This window comes from Peromyscus californicus, unplaced genomic scaffold (assembly GCF_007827085.1).
Source record: "Peromyscus californicus insignis strain IS unplaced genomic scaffold, ASM782708v3 Scaffold_11__1_contigs__length_118956290, whole genome shotgun sequence".
Classification (NCBI taxonomy): Eukaryota; Metazoa; Chordata; class Mammalia; order Rodentia; family Cricetidae; genus Peromyscus; species Peromyscus californicus.
In genome coordinates this window covers 33,644,142-33,663,265 of record NW_026294402.1, presented here as the reverse complement: position 1 = coordinate 33,663,265, position 19,124 = coordinate 33,644,142, and the positions used below count along the sequence as shown (strand labels likewise).

Genomic DNA, 19,124 nt, shown 5'->3' with positions numbered 1-19,124 from the left:
ATTGTGAGAATCTTGTATTCTATTATTTCCTTTTTATTATTTATTCCTAATAGATATTATTAACAGATTCTATATTTTCTATAGACTTAACTATGTTTATTGTATTTATTCATAAGTAAAGATAGTCTACCTTTTCGCTTTCTAATATAGTGCCTTTAAATTTTATTCAACTTTCTAATTGCCTAATCTAAAATTCTAGGATAAAAGAACTAAAGTGAAGAGACACAAAACGGTGCTGTTCATTACCTTAAGTGGAAACTCTTTCCTTGTGGATACTGTTTACATTTTAGCATAAAAACCGTTTTTGCTTCAATGGAGAAAATATTACAATCAGGGCACAAGATGTTATAACATAAAATCACTTGCATTAGTGATATCTGAATTTGTGAATGTGTGGGTAGAATCAATGAACACTCTTGAAGCAGAGGTAAAACATATGTTAACCACTATGAGATGGTTTCTTTTTACAACTCATTTTTTTAGGATTGAAAATTATCTAAAAAAAGAAGGCGATGGCTCCATAGCTCCAGTTGCCCATGATCCTTGTCTTCCTAACAGTCTATGTGATTAGAATGATGGCAAACATGGGAATGATCATCTTGATTCTGTTTAATTCTTGGCTACACACAACTTTGTATTAATTCCTCATATCTGCAACCATTTGCTTTACAATGCAACCATATCTTATCAAGTCTCTTCCTGGATGGTTGCTGGAGTGTATGGTATGGGCTTACCCAGAACCACAGCTCACACTGTCTTCTTGCTAAGAGTGCTTTTCTGTAAGGATGATATAATAAACCATTTCTTCTGTGATCTTTTCCCATTACTGGAGCTCTCTTGCTACACTACTTTTATCAGTGATTTATTAGCGCTGTCTAGTGCATTTAATACCATTGTCCCACATCTGACCACAGTTCACTCTTAGATCTTCATCATTGTCAGCATTCTCCACAGTCATTTTACCGAGGGAGGACTGATCCAAAACCTTCAGCACCTGTAGCTGCCACATTTTGGCTCTCGCTGTCTTTTTTTGGGTTGTTAGCATTTATGTATCTGCAGCCATCTCCCATCATCTCCATAGACCAAGGGAAAGTGTCACCTGTGTTTTATAGCATCTGTGTACCCATGCTGAAGACTATGATTGATAGCCTGAGAAAGCTGTCCTGAAGAAGTTGCTGGAAGAGAAATTTCTTCTGAATATAGTAATATTTTCTATATTCAGAAGAAATTTTTCTATATTAAATATAAATATCTAAATATTTCTATATTAAATAATTCTGGAGTACAGGAAAGGACTATAAGCATGAGTGTCACCAGTCAAGAAGTTATTGCCAGTATATTATCATTTGAAATACATAAAATAAAGGCAGGCAGATGAGTATTTTTAGATTCAACCTGAAAATCACTCCTTTCTGGGATGCCCCAGAGTTCATTCACCCATCATAACTTTTATCACCTCTTAAAAATTCTTCAGCATGCCCTTTTAGGTGGTCATATTCATGTTATTTACCTGGCCTTTAAAAAAATTTGGTCAATTATGCTTATCAATGAGTAAATCATTTAAGTACTTTGATACAGTTTTTGATACTTTATATAGCTGGTCTTCTTTATTAATTTTATTAAGAAGCAAATTTCCATGTATTAATCTGAGGTGACTAAAATAAGCATTTAGAACATACAAATTACACCCCATTCTTCCTAAGTATGTACAACTATATTAGGCAATATGGAAACACAGGATGAGCTCTAAAATCGTTCTCAATCACTAGAAGTTAAAAACATTTTGAATGGTAATGAAAAGAATAAACAGGTTTGAAAGCAATGCATTGCTTGTATTTGCTGGATATATATATAATTTTTCTCTCTTCAATTTATTTCCTGACAAGTATAAACATTTTACCAAGCAGAGAGCATACCAAATGTCTTTTACTTTACTTTCCCAATTAACTTGTTTTTCAAAAACAAATTAATTAATTATTTTGCATCCCTGCCAGTTTCCCCTCCCTCCTCTCCACCCAGTCCCTCCACCTCCATGACCCCTCCATTCCCTACCACCCCCAAATCCACTCCTGTGTTTCTGTTTAGAAAGGGCAGGTGTCCCATAAGTATCAACTAAACATGGCACACCAAGTTGCAGTAAGACTAAACACCTTCCCATGGATTAAGTCTGGACAAAGCGACCCATTGTAAGGAGTAGGGTTCTAAAAACTAGTAAAATATTCTGAGACAGCCCCTGTTCCCACTGCTAGGAGTTCAACAAGAGGACCAAGCAACATAACTGTAACATATATGCAGAGTGCCTAGGTCAGTCCCACACAGACTCCCTGGATGTTGGTTCCGACTCTGTGAGCCTGTTAGCCCAGGTTAGCTGATTTTGTGAGTTTTCTTGTGGTGTCCTTGACTCCTCTGCCTCCAACAGTCCTTTCTCCCCTCTTCTGTATGATTCCCTGAACTGGCCTAACGTTTGGCTCCAGGGCTGCATCTGTTTCCATCAGTTGTTGGGTGAAGCCTCTCTGATGACAATTAGGCTAGGCACCATTCTGATCACAGGAGATGGCCAGTTCAGGCTACGTATCCACTGTTGCTGGGAGTCTTAGCTGCAGTCATTCTTGTAGATTCCTGGGAGATTCCCTTGTACCAGGTTTTCACCTGACCCCAAATGCCATTCCTTCTCCAGTCATCTCTCCCTATCATTCTCTGCAACCTGATCCCTCATGTTCCCATCCCCACCTGCCCTCAGAATTTCTTAATGTTGTTCTTGAAAACAGGGAGGAGTGAACACATATTCCTCCTTTTAGGATCTGATCAGTTTCTTTAGTAAGACGCAGTCGCTCTTGATGTCATCTGCCTTAACTGACACCCTCGTTCCCAAGTCTTCTTCCAGTTCTCCCTTATTAGTCCTATTTGCCACTTCGTGTGCATTGGTTAAAATATCTAAATTTTTATAGCTTGGGTGGGAAGAAAATGGGTAAAATCTTCCAAGTAAGCTGATTTTTCCGGCTCCCTCATACTATCATTTGTCAACGAGAGTTACAAAGTACAAAGAGTTTCAGTTGCTTTCCTTGATATTTAATTTTTTTTTCCTTTTGAAGACAATATTTTTAGAAAATCCCTTTAGTGTATATCTTTGAAGTTTCAGGAATAGTTTAGTGTTTCTTACAGACTTTTATGAAACCTATACTTTAAAAAAATCCTGCCATCGGACTACATTACACACTGAAGAACCACTGGGAAATATATGTTAATTCTGATTGTTGATTTCCCTGAGATGAAACTTGAGGGATGAGACTCTAGAGGGAGATAACTCCCACTGTTCTTTTCTTAATCAATCTCTTGTTGTCTGTTCCCAGCATATAAAATGTTTATACCAACCAACCTTAGTAGAACAACAAATGACTTTGAAATCCAGTTTTGAGGAATAGTGGCTTAACAGATAATTCTGTGTAATCTGCCCCTCACATATTCAAATCCATTTTTTCTTCACGTGTAAAGGAGAAGAAAAGCTTTCAACATTGAGCTGTCTGGGAAGGAGGAGAGGTATGCCCAGATACAAGTCCTTAGCTCCTAAATATCTTAGACTCCCCTACTCTGTTCTATGTTCTTTTGTTATTACACAAGTTTGAGTTTTATCTCTCAAGACCCATTTTCATTCCAAGATCCTCACTCCCTTTTTAAAATAAGTTTGATAATACTGTTTTATTAATGCTTGTTTTAATTTAAAATTATTTTGGGAATTTCACAGATGAATACTCTTTATTTCATTTTCCAAACATTCCCTCTCTCTCCTTAGTTTTTCCTGTTCTCTCTTCCAACAGCTTTCAAATGACTGACTTCTTAAATTGCTGTTATATATACATACATGTATGCTATATATCATATATATATATGTATGCATATACACAAAGAACATGGTGAGTCCATTCAGTGTTACTCATGTGTGTATGTGTTTAGGACTAACCAGTTAGGATTGGATAGCTGTTGTGAACTGAATGTGAATGGCAAAGATAGAGTCATATACTTGAATATTTGGATCCCTGTTAGTGGAACGTTTAGGAAGGATTATGAGCCATGATCTTTTTGAAAGAGATATGGTCTAGTTGGAGATGTGTCATTGGGGATGCACTTTGAGGTTTCAAAAGCCAATGTCAGGCCTAGTCTCACTCTCTCTGCCCCTGTTTGTGTAATAGGATGTAGCTCTCTGCTACTGCCCAAGTGGCATGCCTGCCTGCCTGCCTGATGCCACATTACTGACCATGATGAGGAAAGATTAAACCTCTGGAACTCTAACAAAGCCCTTGCTTTGTTAAAATCCTTGCTTTTTAAATCCTTGCTTCTGTAAGCCTTTTGGCCACCAGATTTCTTCACAGCAATAGAACAGAAAATTGCTGTTACTCTTCATCTGTGGGTGTGGTCATGTGAGATTTCCCCCACTCCCTTGTCATGACAGCTGGAACCAATTAAGATCCAGACCTTTTCATTTCACCAACTTCCATAAACATTCTCCCATTCCCTATAATATAAAATCATAACAAGCACTAATTTTAACTCAGGCATTTTGATTGTTTTACAGTCATTTTGAAGCTATTTATTTACTTAGCTTGTTGAATAATTTTTAATTCATAAATTTAAGGCATGGTGTTAATTACTACAAATGTAATTTAATATGGAAGAAAGTGTGGTTTATGGCTTATAATAACAAATATATAGTTAAGGAATTTCTGACTCTAAATCCAATAAGCATGAGAAATAAGCACAAAATGTACCTGATCCAGTGCATATACATTATGGCTTCAAATTTAGTATTTTTATGGGATGCCCAAGTGTGTAAATGAATGGATCTCTGATTCTTGTTCCTTCTCTTGGGCTCTTTTACTTCTGTTGGTTTGTCTTGTCCTACTTTGATGTTATAACTTTTGTTTTATCTTACTATATATTATTTTTAAAAAATGAATGAATGAATGACAACCTAGGAAACAGGGTAAAAATTAACAATGGAACCGTCATTTATTCCTGCTGGGAGAGGGAAAATCAGCTTTCTCCAATAGAGTGACATGGAGTATATCAACCCCTCCAGGACAGGCCTCATGTTCAAGAGTAGTTGGCCAACATATATTGGACTCCAGAGATTTTTTTTGTGTGTGTGCTTTTATTTGATTACAGATTGGTGGTTTTATTGAGGAGGTACATGATTTTATTTTGTTTTCATGGTTTGGGGAGGTTTTTAATTCTATTGGTTTGTTGTTGTTATTGTTCTTTATTGAGGAAAAAAATTAATGTGGGTAGGGAGTGGGAAATGACTTTGGGGAGTGGAAGAATGTGATCAAATATGTTTAAATTTTAAAATTCTTTTGGTTAATAAAAATATATTTGTTTGAGTTTGAAGATGGTGCTCATTTGCAAGGCTAATATTGCTTTATTGTATTGGTTTTTATGTTTTTCATTGTTGAAAACTATTGAATAAAACACAAATCTTACCTTTAACAGCAACAAATCATGTTAAATAGAATAAGGAGATAAGAGTGAAGCTCAAAGGAAGAGTGCCACCTATTCTGTGTGCACACTCAATGTACTTTTCTGTATCAATCATGCAATGTGATATTTAGGCCAAAAAGAACGAATGTTTTATTTGTATGATTCTCTAAAATACTTTTGTTGATACCGTCACTGAGTGGTGGACTAGCATCATAGTGGCTGTGGTCCTTCCGGATCTTTGTAAATACTTTATTTATTCCTGTGTCTTGTTTGCCGACTAGACTGTAGAATTCTGAAGAGCAGATTATCTCTATTCATTATCTCCCTATCCTGAAGGCCACAGGAAACCATATACTTAACGCATTTAAATTTGTTTTAACATTAGTCCATGCTAATTCGTAATAATAACTATGTGAATCATTATCAGCACATAAGTATTCAATACTATTTATAATAAATGTCAAATAATTTCTTATTTGGTATCTTCCAAATTATTTATATAATGCTATTTCAAGACAGAATTAAACATGCAGAACTAAAATATAACACATTAAGAACTTGCACATTAAAATTAGATATTGCTTGGATTAATGTTACTGTGAGATGCTGTTCTCTATTTTCACCTGTAATTTATAATTATCTCATGTAACAAATGATCTGCTAAAGCTAGTTACTTTATCTATCTCATTCATATTTTCTATTAGTAACTAATGAATAGTGACGATACAAAATGATACAAAAATTGTGGATGTAAATTTCATAGCTCTCAATCTTCACTGTTTCTTTTCTCTATAAGTGAAATTGCACTGATTGAAAACTATTGATGAATCTGGAAGACACTTTACTGTGAAAAATAATCCAGACATAACAGGAAAAAGACTACATGGACCCACTTATATTAATTATTTGTAGCAGTGAAACTCAGTGAGTTGGAGAATACAATAATGATTGTGAGAACTTGGGTGAAGAACATACATAATACATGTGTTCAAAGAGTTCATAGTCTCAGGTATTTCACACAAAGCAGTTCTTCTGAATATCTTCATAAAGATAATCAGTGTAGCAGTGTTTTGAAAGTTTAAAATATATCGTTGTATAATTCAAACTATTTGGTGGTAAATGTTATACCAAATATTCTTATCAAAATACAAAGACAGACACACATTTCTACAAAAAAACTTGAGGAGGTGATATATACATCAGTTATGTTGTTGTTGGTGCTGGTAAGATGGACATTTACAAAGAATAAACTAATGGAATATATGTGTTTCTTTGCATCTCAACTTACTGGTTAAAAAACAATTCTTTGTCAAAAAAGCCTGGTTTTGTAATTTTGCTTATGATTCATTCATATTTAATAGGCATCTGACATAGGGAGCCCATGACAACTGATACAATGCAGGTACTGAGGAACTCTGTGGCAAGGACAAAGGCATACAAATACTCAGGAGATACAAGTGGAGCCCAACAGAAGGCAATGGTATTAAAAGAGATTGCTAGAACTGGGCTGCAGGAAAAGTTAGTAAACGAAATTGGTCAAAGCCCACATGCATATTTAATTCATAAACAGATAATGAGGATTCTGTGACAGAGACCAATATTTCCTGCAGAAGCTTTGCAAAGCATGAGAAATACAGTAAAACCAGCCAATGAATGGACTCAAAGATGTAGAAGGATGTGTGCCTTGCTGTGTTCTTTTTGGTGAAATAGAATGCCACAGGAAGGCAATATATAGCAATCAGATCTGTATTTATCTTGTTATAAGTTTCTTAAGGTTGAGAAGTTCAAGACCAAAAGCCCATATCAAGGGAAGACCTTTTTGGTACATCATGAAATGGCAGAAGGCTGAAGAACAAAAGGAGTACCAATGGAACATATAAAGAAACATATAAACAGTAATAGCACCATGTTATGATCCCACACCTGTGGTAACTAACCCACCCACATAACAGCATTCTTCAATTTGCGACATGATCTATGCTCCATATAATGATTCAGCTTCTTCAGTGTGTTGTATTGGGGCTTATGTTTCCCACACTCACAATCTCGAAGACACATTCTTTCACCGTATATGGTTCTCAGCTTTTATGGTAGAGGTGTACTTAAGAGAAGCATTAACATAGAAATGGGATTTTCTTTCAATATGTGTAGTTTGGAAAACAAGAGTTCTGGTGTTACCATATAAGCAACATCTTTAAATTAACATGAGTTAAGAGTATCAACCTGTAGTTAATATGAAGTTCTTCCTCACAGTTTAGAATTGACCCCAATTGGGGACAGGTGTCCTTTGTGGGGCATGGTCAACCACAACTGATGAGTCTAGGAAAAACAAGGGTCAAACAAAGAACTACAAGATCTCTCCTGGGTTTGTGGTGATTTTCCTAAAATTTCTTCAACTACCCCATGATTTCTGTTTTCTAACATTGACTTGATATACTGGTAATTACATTTACTAGATCTCTTTAACCAATTCTGAATTTTCTAGATGTTCAATTATCTTTATGTACTAGTAGATGTTTTATCTTCTTGATTTCTAATTTTCCTTTTAAGTGCAATCTTTTAGCATCTGATTTCCCCATCTAAATATCTAGAATTAAACGAAGAGATAGACAATTCTCTTGTTCATTATTTTATTGTAAAAGCCTCAATTCCTTCACCACTAACTGTAATTATGGATCTTTTGTGGATAATGTATCTCCTTTACCACATATAAAACTTTTCCAACAAAAGAAAGATGCCATAAATAAGACATGAGAAATACATGCAACATTTAATAGAGGGTGCTAGAATGGTTTGTATGTGCTATGAAACAGGTCCTAGTAAACGTAATTCTTACGACAAAGTCACAAGTATGTAAACATCTGTGTGATTATTTCTTTGCATATCTCCTGATTCCAGGACTGCAATGTCTCTGACCGCTTAGATAGAAAAAAGGATGACAGAGGATTGGAGATACCTGAAAATATTGGAATTCTGTTTCAAAATTTATTGAGTGATAGGAGAATGGATACATAAATTTTTCTTCTATATAAAAATTTCTTACATAGAATTTCCAGAAGAGAATGGAAGAAGTGAATCAAACCTCAGTGACTGAGTTCATCCTCGCTGGGTTAACTGAGAACCCAGAGCTCCAGTTGCCCCTATTCCTCATCTTCCTAGGAGTCTATTTGTTTACAGTTGTGGGAAACCTGGGCATGATCATCTTGATTCTGTTTAGTTCTCAGCTGCACACACCCATGTATTATTTACTCAGTAGTCTGTCCTTTATTGACTGCTGTCAGTCCACTGTCATTACTCCCAAAATGCTGATGAACTTTGTGACAGAGAAGAATTTCATCCCCTACCCAGAATGCATAGCTCAGTTCTATTTCTTCTGTGTTTTTGCTGTTGCAGAATGTCACATGTTGGCTGCAATGGCATATGACCGCTATGTGGCTCTCTCTAACCCTTTGCTTTACAATGTAACCATGTCCAATCAAGTCTGTTTGTGGATGGTAGCTGGGGTATATGGTATGGGCTTACTAAGTGCCACAGCTCACACTGTCTTCCTGCTGAGGGTGCTTTTCTGTAAGTCTAATACAATAAACCATTACTTCTGTGATCTTTTCCCATTACTGGAGCTCTCTTGTTCTAGTACTTTTATCAATGAAGTACTAGCACTGTCCTTCAGTGCATTTAACATTATTGTACCAGCTGTGACCATCCTTAGCTCTTACATCTTCATCATTGTCAGCATCCTCCACATTCAATCCACTGGGGGAAGATTCAAGGCCTTCAGCACCTGCAGCTCCCACATCTTGGCTGTTGTTGTCTTCTATGGGTCATTAGCATTTATGTACCTTCAGCCATCATCGGTCAGCTCCCTGGGCCAAGAGAAACTGTCGTCTGTGTTTTATACCATTGTTGTGCCTATGTTGAATCCCATGATCTACAGCCTGAGAAACAAAGATGTCAGAGTCGCCCTAAATTCGTTACTAGAAAACATAAGTTTCTTTTCAACAAAAAACAGTTTTCCTTAGCAATGGAGTATACTTTCTGCAATTTGGGGGAGAAAATATTCTACAAGAAGCAATTAAAAACACCAGATATGAGACTATAGTTAATACATGATTATTTGAATGAAATGTACCAAAGAGTTTTGGATTCTCAACTTCGTACCCATGGAGAACTGTGCCTCTGGTAAAACCAGAGTTCCTTCACAGATAGCATCCTATATAACTTCCCTGAAATTCTTCAAAGCACTCTTTATGGTTGGTTATATTTGTTTAATTGACCCAGGTCTGTTTAAGCTAGCTTCACTTACATTAATTTGGAAATGAATGTATTCAATATTGTTTGGTTGTCTCAATGTTTTATAAGTGGCCTTCTTGATTGGAATAAACAATTTGTAACTCTGAGATTTGACAAATACATAGAACTATATTAGTGTGTATGGAAGCAAAGGACAGATCCTGTCAAATTCCTACACACAAGTTGATTGCACTATCTTAAAGTAGAGTTGTAATGATAAAAAGAACAGATGCACTATGCATATTCATTGTTATCTGTGCAACATTCTTTATACTGCTCTTTGACTCCTCCTCTATTTCCTACAATTCTAAACTCATAATTCTTCTACATGTAGAGTTATGATTTTTTTGCCTACCTTTCTGTATTTCAGACTTGGAAGTTACACTGCAGCATATATTTGTATCATTATTCACATGGGAAATGATAAACTGGGAAATTTATTTTCTCACCATTGATAAGTGCCATTCAGGAAATCATAATTAATTGGGAAGGAAAAGAATGGGGCAGGAAAGTAGATCAATTTTAATATAAAAGTATTTGCTATTGTTTTATCCTATTATGTGTTAATTGTTAATGGGCAGGAAAAAAGCTGAACAAGGAGATTAGATTCAGAATTTTTGTTTAAAAAAAGTAAAAGAAAAAAGAGAATATAGATATGAGGTAGATCATTGAATCTACTGAGAAAAATGATAAAGAAATAATAGGATAAATGGGTAGATCATTGAATCTACTCTAAAAAGAAAAAGGGGAAGGTATAAAAATGCCAAAAGGTAGATTATTGAATCTATTATAGAAAGAAAAAAGATAGAATATGGATATGATAAGATAAAAAGGTCAATTATTGAATCTACTTTCAAAAAGGAACTACTTGTTTTAAATAGGATAAGTAATGAAATTTTTTTGTCTGAGTTTATCAAATGTTACTGGACTGGACATTGTTAATATATATAATGGAGTCTTTTGTCTGAATCTGTCAAATGTTAATGGACTAGACATTGTTAATGTAATTCTTGACTCATTGTTAATATATATAATGGAGTCTTTTGTCTGAATCTGTCAAATGTTAATGGACTAGACATTGTTAATGTAATTCTTGACTGTATATATTGTATATACTTATTGGATATAGTTTTTCTTGTATTAGTTATAAGCTTTTAAAATTTTAGACAAAAAAGGGGAAATGTGGTGATATTGTGTTCCCCCAAATATTGTGCATCCTAATAAACTAATCTGGGGTCAGAGAACAGAACAGCAACTAGATATAGAGGCCAGAAATGGTGGCACACACCTTTAATCCTAGCATTCTGCAGGCAGAGATCCATCCGGATCTCTGAGTTTAAAGGCACACTGAAAACAGTCAGGCATGGTGACTCACGTCTTTAATCCCAGGAAGTGAGTCTTTAATCCCAGGTAGTGATAGCAGAAAGCAGGAAGGTATATAAGGCGTGAAACCAGGAGCTAGAGCTGGTTAAGCTTTTAGGTTTTTGAGCAGCACAGTTCAGCTGAGAAGCATCCAGTCTGAGGAAATAGGATCAGCTGAGGAATTAGCAAGGTGAGGTGGCTGTGGCTTGTTCTGTTTCTCTGATCATTCAGTGTTCACCCCAATACCTGGCCCAGGGTTGTTTTTATTAATAAGAACTTTTAAGATTCCTGCTGCATTTTATAATTAGTCAATGGCAATATCTTTCACAGATCTTATGAATTTTCTGTTACAGAGTCCTCACACTTCAAAATTCGATAGGTTATACTTTTGAAATATGGAAAAGTACCATTGAATTACAAAAATTAAAGATCCATCTCTAACATAAATTCACACTTAGTAAATAATGTAACATGTAGCAATATAAATTCCCTTTCCTAAAGTCCATGACACCACTAACCCCAAGAATTTGGTCAGGTTTCCAGTACCAGGCTTGATTTCCATTCAACTTAGTGGGACATAAGTTCAACTAGACAGCTGTGGGTAACCACCAACATACAAATTGCCCCTGTAAGGCCATCTTGGTATGCTGGACACTATGTTTCATGGATGTTGCAGTTGGGTAGGACTGTTTAATTTCTTCCCTCCCTTGGAATATTGCAGAGTATATTCTGACACCATGGAAGTTCAACTATAGGAAGGAGGCATTGAGGCTTGATACAGCTCAGATCATCTGAGTCTGTGTTCTAAATGTGTAGTGACTTCAGCAATAGGGTCTATTCCTCAAACTCTGGGGATTCAGAGGAGGGCACATCAAGAGTATATTGTAACATTGTCAGTCTATATTATATTAGGAGTCTCTTGGATTACCTGGACCAAATCATTTAAAAGAGTTTTGTGCCAATGATTGGGAGGTTTGTTAGTCTCTGGTTCTTGTGGGGAGCATTGTCAGGAAAAGTGGTTTAATTTATACACAGACACACAGATGCGCACATGCATGCACACGTGTTATCTAGCCTTATAGTACATACAGATTTTTCTTTATCATCATTTTGTTTTACAATCTTATATGAGTAAGCCAAAATATATTTTTTTAAGCTAGCCAGCCATACAAGACAAGATCCTTGAGTCTAATCTCATTTGTTCAGCTTTTTTTCTTGACCATTACCAACAACAAATTGTAACCAAACCCCCTAAATGATGGCAAATATCCATAACCCACTGAACAACCAAAAACCACTCATTGCACCTCTTTGGAATATGGGCATCATGTTCTTAAAATTACTTTCTGCTCTCTAGAGGCAATGGCATCTTAGGGGATCCTGAGAAAATTGGGATAATTGTCAAGTATCGGGAGAGCCAGCTGTATCATTTGTTCTCCAGTCTCTGTGTAATGGGCTTATCTCAAGTGCTGGCTAGAGTAGTCCCTGAGGCTAGACCACATCAGCTAGCCACCTTAAAATTGTCCAGAGTAGTTTATAGTCCAAAACCAAACTTGGGTGGTGTTTGTCAGCTTAGTGTTGTTACCACAATTCAGGTGGAATCATTGTTGTGTGATCCATTCTCATTTTGAGGACTTCAAAGGTCACCATTAGGAATGGTAATGGTTCATTGCAGAAAACTTACACTTTTTAATGTCATATGCAGCAGATCTTGAAGAGGTTAAAGGACCACAATTTGTTAAGAACATCCAGAGTACTAAAACTTAATTCTTAGTTACCTGATAGAGAATCAAACCTGAAATCATGTACAGGAAGCCAGATGAAGCCCTTTTCTAGAATTAGTTAGTACTCTATATGACCATTAATATCATGCCAGAAAGCATAAAATATAAATATTATAAATTTTATGTATTTATATAAATTGTTAAGATATATGTATATCCTAAGAAAAGTTTTAAAGAGTCGAAATGAAGTCTAATTATGAGATTAGTGGCAATAGAATGTCCCCTAATTTTGGTTTTTCTTCTGTTCTTCTGTCCTTCCTTTTTCATTAGCATTAAAAAAATTTAAAGTTAATGAATCATTGTGCAATCTATCTCTGGGAGGTCTTTATTACCCCTTTTTGTTTGTTAAGCTTGTGTTTTAGAGTGCAATTAACTCTTTCTATAACGCTTGCTCTGTAGGATTGTGTGATATACAAGTAATATGCTTTATGCTGTAATATGTAAAAAATTGTTTCATTTTACTGGAGTCATATGCTAGATCATTGTCAGTCTTAATTTGTATAGATATGTCCTGATGGCCATAACTTCTAATAAATGTATCATTACAGAATGAGCCTTTTCGGAACTGAAAGAAGTTGCCCATTGAAATTCTGAATATGTATCTATCTTATGGTGTACATATTTTTTTCCAAACACTGCAAAATGAAACACATCCATTTGCCAAATTTTATTTCTTTGAGTAACCTTTGGGTTACTTCCTGCAAGTAGTGGGGTTTTGTAATACAAAGAACAAGTAGGACATTTTCTTATAATTTCCTTGACTTGTTGCCAAGTGATGGAAAAATCTTTTTTCAAACTTTTGCTATTAACATGATGTTTCTTATGAAATTCTGAGGTTTGTAGCACATTCCCTACCAATAGCTGATCAATTTCAGCATTACCTCTTGCTAGAGGGCCTGGTAGACCCATATGGAATTTGATATATGTTATCTACAAGGGATGATTTGTATTTCTGATTATTTCTGGTAATGGAATGAATAAAAATTGAATTTGGAATCATCTGGAATAAGTTCAGCAGTTTCAATATATAAAACAACACTTTCTGCATGTTTAGAGTCAGTGACTTTATTAAGAGGTTCTGGAAAGTCTAATAATATCATGAGGATAACATATAATTCTGACTTTTGAGCAGAATTATAAGGGTTTTGAGCCTCTTCACTTAAATTTCCTGATTTAGAACATAACTTTCATGATTTGCTTGCATCAGTGTAGAATTGAGTTGTTAATCCATTTGTAGGCCATAGCCAGTTATTATCTCCCAGCAATTTTTGAAAATCATTAAGAGTTTGTAATTGATATATATCCTGATTTGTACTTTTGGTGATTGAATTTTTTGTAAACATATCTTATATCCTAGGTAAATAGTAAAATCTCCTCTTTGTATTTTTTCAGAAGCAACTTGTAATCCCCAACAAAGAAGAATTTTCTTTACTTCTTCAAACATTTTCGCTAAGGTATCTGCATCTGAATTAGGTAGTAAGAGATCTGTATAAAGATAAATTATAGATTGAGAAAACGTATTATGAATTATTTCCAATGACTGTTGTACAAAATATTGATGCAAAGAAGGGCTGTTTAACATTCTTTGGGGAAGTACTTTCCACTAACAGGTTGTGAATTATTATAAGTAGGCACTGAGAAGGCAAATTTTTCTCTATCCCATTCTTGCAAAGGTATAGTAAAAAAAACAATCTTTTAAAGCAATGAGAGAGATACCATGATAGAGGGAGATATCATGGGGAAAGAGAGAAACCCAGCGCTAGGGAAGTTGCCAAGAATCCCTAAGGATGACCCCAGCTTGGACTACTAGAAATAGTGGAGAGGGTGCCTGAACTGGCTTACCCCAGTGATCAGATCGGAGAACACCCTAACTGTCGTCACAGATCTTTTCTTCAATGACTGATGGAAGCAGATGCAGAGATCCACAGCCAAACACCAGGCAGTGCTCCAGGAGTCCAGTCAAAGAGAGAGAAGAGGGATGCTATGAGCAAATGCATCAGGATCATGATGAAGGAAGCTGTAGAAACAACCAAAGCAAACTAGTGGGAACTCATGAAAGTTGGATCAATGGTATAGGACTGGACTAGGCCCTCTGCATGGTAAGACAATTATGTAGCTTGATCTGCTTGGGGGTCCCCCTGGAGGTAGGATCAGAATCCATATGTGGTGCATGAGCAGGCTTTTTGGAGCCCACTACCTATGATGGGACACCTTGAGGCAGGGGGAAGGTTTTGGGCTTGCCTCTATTGGATGTGCCTCCCCATGGGAGGCCTTGCCTTCTTATAGTGAGGAGTAGGGAGTGGGTTGGGAGGGGGAAATTGTGGGGTAGGAGGAGGGAAGAGGGGAATCTTTGGTTTGTAAAATGAATTAAAACATTTTCTTAATAAAAAATATATATATATAAAAACCACCCTTTAGGTAATAGAGATGGCAAGGGAATTCCAGGCTGTAAAAAAGCCCATTGGCTGAATTACCTTATTAACAGCTCTTAGATCTGTTTTCATTTTCCATATTTTTTAATGACAAATATAGGAGAATTCCAAGGACTGTTGATTCTTCAATGTGTTGAGCATTTATCTACTCCTGTACCAACTGTTCTAATGCTTGCAATTTTTCTGATGTCAAAGACCATTGTTCACCCAGACATTTTGTCAGTTAACCATTTTAAAGGTAGGGCTGCTGGTACCCTTGAAAGATCAGTAGTTTTTGTGCCCTGTTTATGTACAACATGAATGGTCTGTGACTGTTCTTTATAATACCTTTGAATATTTTTCTCAGAAATATATATTAGTTTATTGTTTGTTTCTAAGATTGGAGGAATGTTAGTCTGGGTATTCCATTGCTGTAACAAATCACATCTCCATAAATTCATTGCTGTATTGCCTGTCTCATGTTGATCTGCATTCATTAGTCCAATGTTGGCCTTTAACAAATCTGTGTACTCCAGCAGGCTGGGGCCTTCTGTTTGAATTCTCTTTAGAAAAAAATTGTTCCTAGGAATGCCTTGCCTACAGTCCCTTTTCAGATGACCTGGTTTACCAAAATTAAAAATCCAATCCTTTATTTTTTCTTAAAATTTTAGAAGTCACTTCTCTATTTCAAGTGCTATGGTAAGTATGAGATCCAGTATCTGCTGTATTTCTAATCTGTTCATCTGTGGGTGATCTAATCTGTTCAACTGTGGGTGCTGATCTTGCCTTTAAGGGCCTGATTACCTTTTTATGCTATGAATTATCATTTTCAAAGGCCAAAGATTTAATTAATATTCATCTAACTTCTGGATCTGATAACATTCATTTAAAGCTAAAGTCAATCTTTGTAAAAAAAAAATTAGTGAAGTCTTCTTTCGGGCCTTGTATAATTTTAGTAATTGGCTCAATCTTCTTTATTAATTCTTCAATCTTTTCCAAATCATTCAAAGATGCTCTACAGCATAGGGCCAAAGTGTGATCATCAAATGTAATCTGTCTTTCCACATCAGAATAATGGACCTCATCAAAGATTGGAGCTTATGAAATCTCATAACCTCTAGCCCTACCTTTCTGTTTGATGGTCTTGCTGGTCTCTTTACCAGGTTCTCTACTGTAACTTAGGACCAGCTTCCAATACCTCTGTAACTAAATCTTTCCTGTCTTATTTTGTCTTTTTTTTTTTTTTCAGAGCTGAGGACCGAACCCAGGGTCTTGTGCTTGCTAGGCAAGCACTCTACTGTTGAGCTAAATCCCCAACCCCAATCTTTCCTGTCTTGTGGAATAATTCTGTTCCGAGTAGCCCATGAATTTAACATCTGCTTCACAAAAGGTAAATGTATTCCATACAAAACTATTGTTTTCTTAAATGTCTTCAAATCTAATATTTCTATAGTATCCCAGTTAACTTCTGAATAGCCTTGGGGGTGTCTACCATCTGGTGGCCATTCTTTAATGATAATTGGGTAAATTAAGGTTGGTTTTCTAATAACTTGCAGCCGCTCCTCTTCAGTTACATAATGCAATGGTGTGGCAACTTCTGCTTTAAACTCCTCTGTCTGTGTGTGAATATTTTTCGTAGTTCCATTAATCTGTCTTCCTAAGAATTTTATCTTATCAGTCAATTTTTCTTATTTGACACTGATATCAAAACAACTTTTAGGGATAAAACATGAATTACCAAAATGATAATTGACATTATGTCAATTCCAGCTAAGTTGATTATCCCTTCATTTAATTGTTCCATTTTCAGATCATTCATTGTGGAACTATATGGAGACCTAACTCTGTGTATCATATTTCCCAATTTTAATATATAATTTTTATTTTAAAATTATCTTTCCTTTTACATACCAACCCCTGTTCCCCTCCCTCCTCTTCTCCTGCCCCCCTCACCTACCCTCATTCCACCCCCATCCCCTCCTCATAGAGGGTAAGGCTTCTCTTGGGTAGTCAACACAGGCTGTCATACCATGTTGGGGATGGACCCAGCCCCTTCCCCCTGCATTAAGGCTGAGTAAGACATCATATCATAGCCCCTTTTTTTTTTTCCTAAAAAGCCAGTTTGATTACCCAAGATAAGTCCTGGTCCCATTGCCAGGGGACGAACAAACACATCAAGCCATGCAACTTTCACTCATATTCAGAGGGCCTAGTTCAGTCCCATGCAGGTCCCCTAGTTGTCAGTCCAGAGTCCATGAGCTCTCATTTGCTTGGGTCAGCTATTTCTGCAGTTTTTCTCATCATGATTCCGAACCTTCCCTTGCTCTTAGAACCCTTTCTTCCCCTCTTCAACTGAACTCCAGGATCTTGGCCAAGTGTTTGGCTATGGGTCTTGGCATCTGCTTCCAACAGTTACTGGATGTAGGTTCTATGATGACAATTAGGATAGATACCATTCTGAGTGCAGGGGAGGGCTAGTTCAAGAACTCCACCATTGGTATGAGTCATAGCTGGGGATGATCTTGTGAGTTCCTGGGGGTTTCCCTGGCTACAACTTTCTCCCTATCCCCTTAATGGTACTCTCTGTCAAGATATCTCTTTCATTGCTCTCCTTCCCCATCTCTCCCTTATGTTCCCACCTCCTGTCCACTCCCCTCTATTCTATCCTCTCAGTTTACCCAGGAGATCTTAACCTTTCCCCTTCTCTGGGTGATCCATGTGTGTCCATCTTAGTGTCCTCCTCTTTACCTAGTTTCTCTGGAGTTGTGGATTTTAGCCTGGTTATCTTTTGCTTTGTGTCTAACATTCACTTATAAGTGAGTATATGCTGTGTTTGTCTTTCTGGGTCTGGGTTACCTCACTCAAGATGATTTTTTTTTCTAGTTCCATCCATTTGCCTACAAATTTCATGATGACATTGGTTTTTTTCCCCGTTGTATAATGCTCCATTGGGTAAATGTACCCCATTTTCTTTATCCATTCTTCTGTTGAAGGGCATCTAGGTTGTTTCCATGTTCTGGCTATTACAAATAATGCTGCTATGAACATGGTTGAGTAAATGTCCTTGTGATATGGTTGAGCATCTTTTGGGTATATGCCCAGGAGTAGTATTGCTGGGTCTTGAGGTAGATTGATTCCCAATTGTCTGAGATACCAACATACTGATTTCCAGAGTGGTTGTGCAATATTGTACTCCCTCCAGCAGTAGAGGAGTGTTCCCCTTTCTCTACATCCTCTCCAAAATAAGCTGTCATTTGTGTTTTTGATCTTAGCCATTCTGACAGGTATGTGATGGTACCTCAGAGTTGTTTTGATTTACATTTCCCAATATTTCCCATTTTTAATGCAGAGAAAAACTTTAGTCAGAAGGTTTCTTTGTCCTGCCTAGCCTCCTCCCCCACACTGCAGTTTAGACAAATCTCTCTCACTTGTGGTCCTGCACCCACTTGGAGCCAAGTAAACACACAGAGACTTATATTATTTAGAAACTGTATGGCCTATGACTGGCTTCTTGCTAGCTATCTCTTATAACTTAACACATTTCTATTCATCTCTAAGTTGCCATGTGGCAGTGGCTTACCGGTATTTTCACATCTTGCTTCTCCTGGTAGTGCTGGTGTCTCTTCTCTGCCTTTCTCTTTCCTGTCTCTCTCCTTGGATTTTCTGCCTGCCTCTAAGCTGCCTTTCCATAAGCCAAAGAAGCTTATTTATTAACCAACAGGAGCAACATATATTCACAGTGTACAGAAAGATATCCCCCAACACTTCCCCTATTTGTCTAATCAAAAAGGAAGGTTTTAGCTTT

General features: G+C 36.5%; 1 protein-coding gene and 1 pseudogene across 1 annotated transcript; both read left to right on the top strand.

The window, feature by feature from the left end:
• Positions 1-640: 640 nt before the first annotated feature.
• Positions 641-1,167, top strand: LOC128102632 (olfactory receptor 150-like; annotated as a pseudogene).
• Positions 1,168-8,534: 7,367 nt separating this feature from the next.
• LOC128102629 (olfactory receptor 150-like) lies at positions 8,535-9,491 on the top strand. Its single transcript, XM_052726573.1, has one exon. It carries the CDS (start codon positions 8,535-8,537, stop codon positions 9,489-9,491), a length of 957 nt encoding a protein of 318 aa, XP_052582533.1.
• Positions 9,492-19,124: the final 9,633 nt, after the last annotated feature.

Coding starts and splice junctions, on each gene's coding strand:
- LOC128102629 (XM_052726573.1), top strand. CDS start 8,535: ATGGAAGAAGTGAATCAAACCTCAGTGACTGAGTTCATCCTCGCTGGG.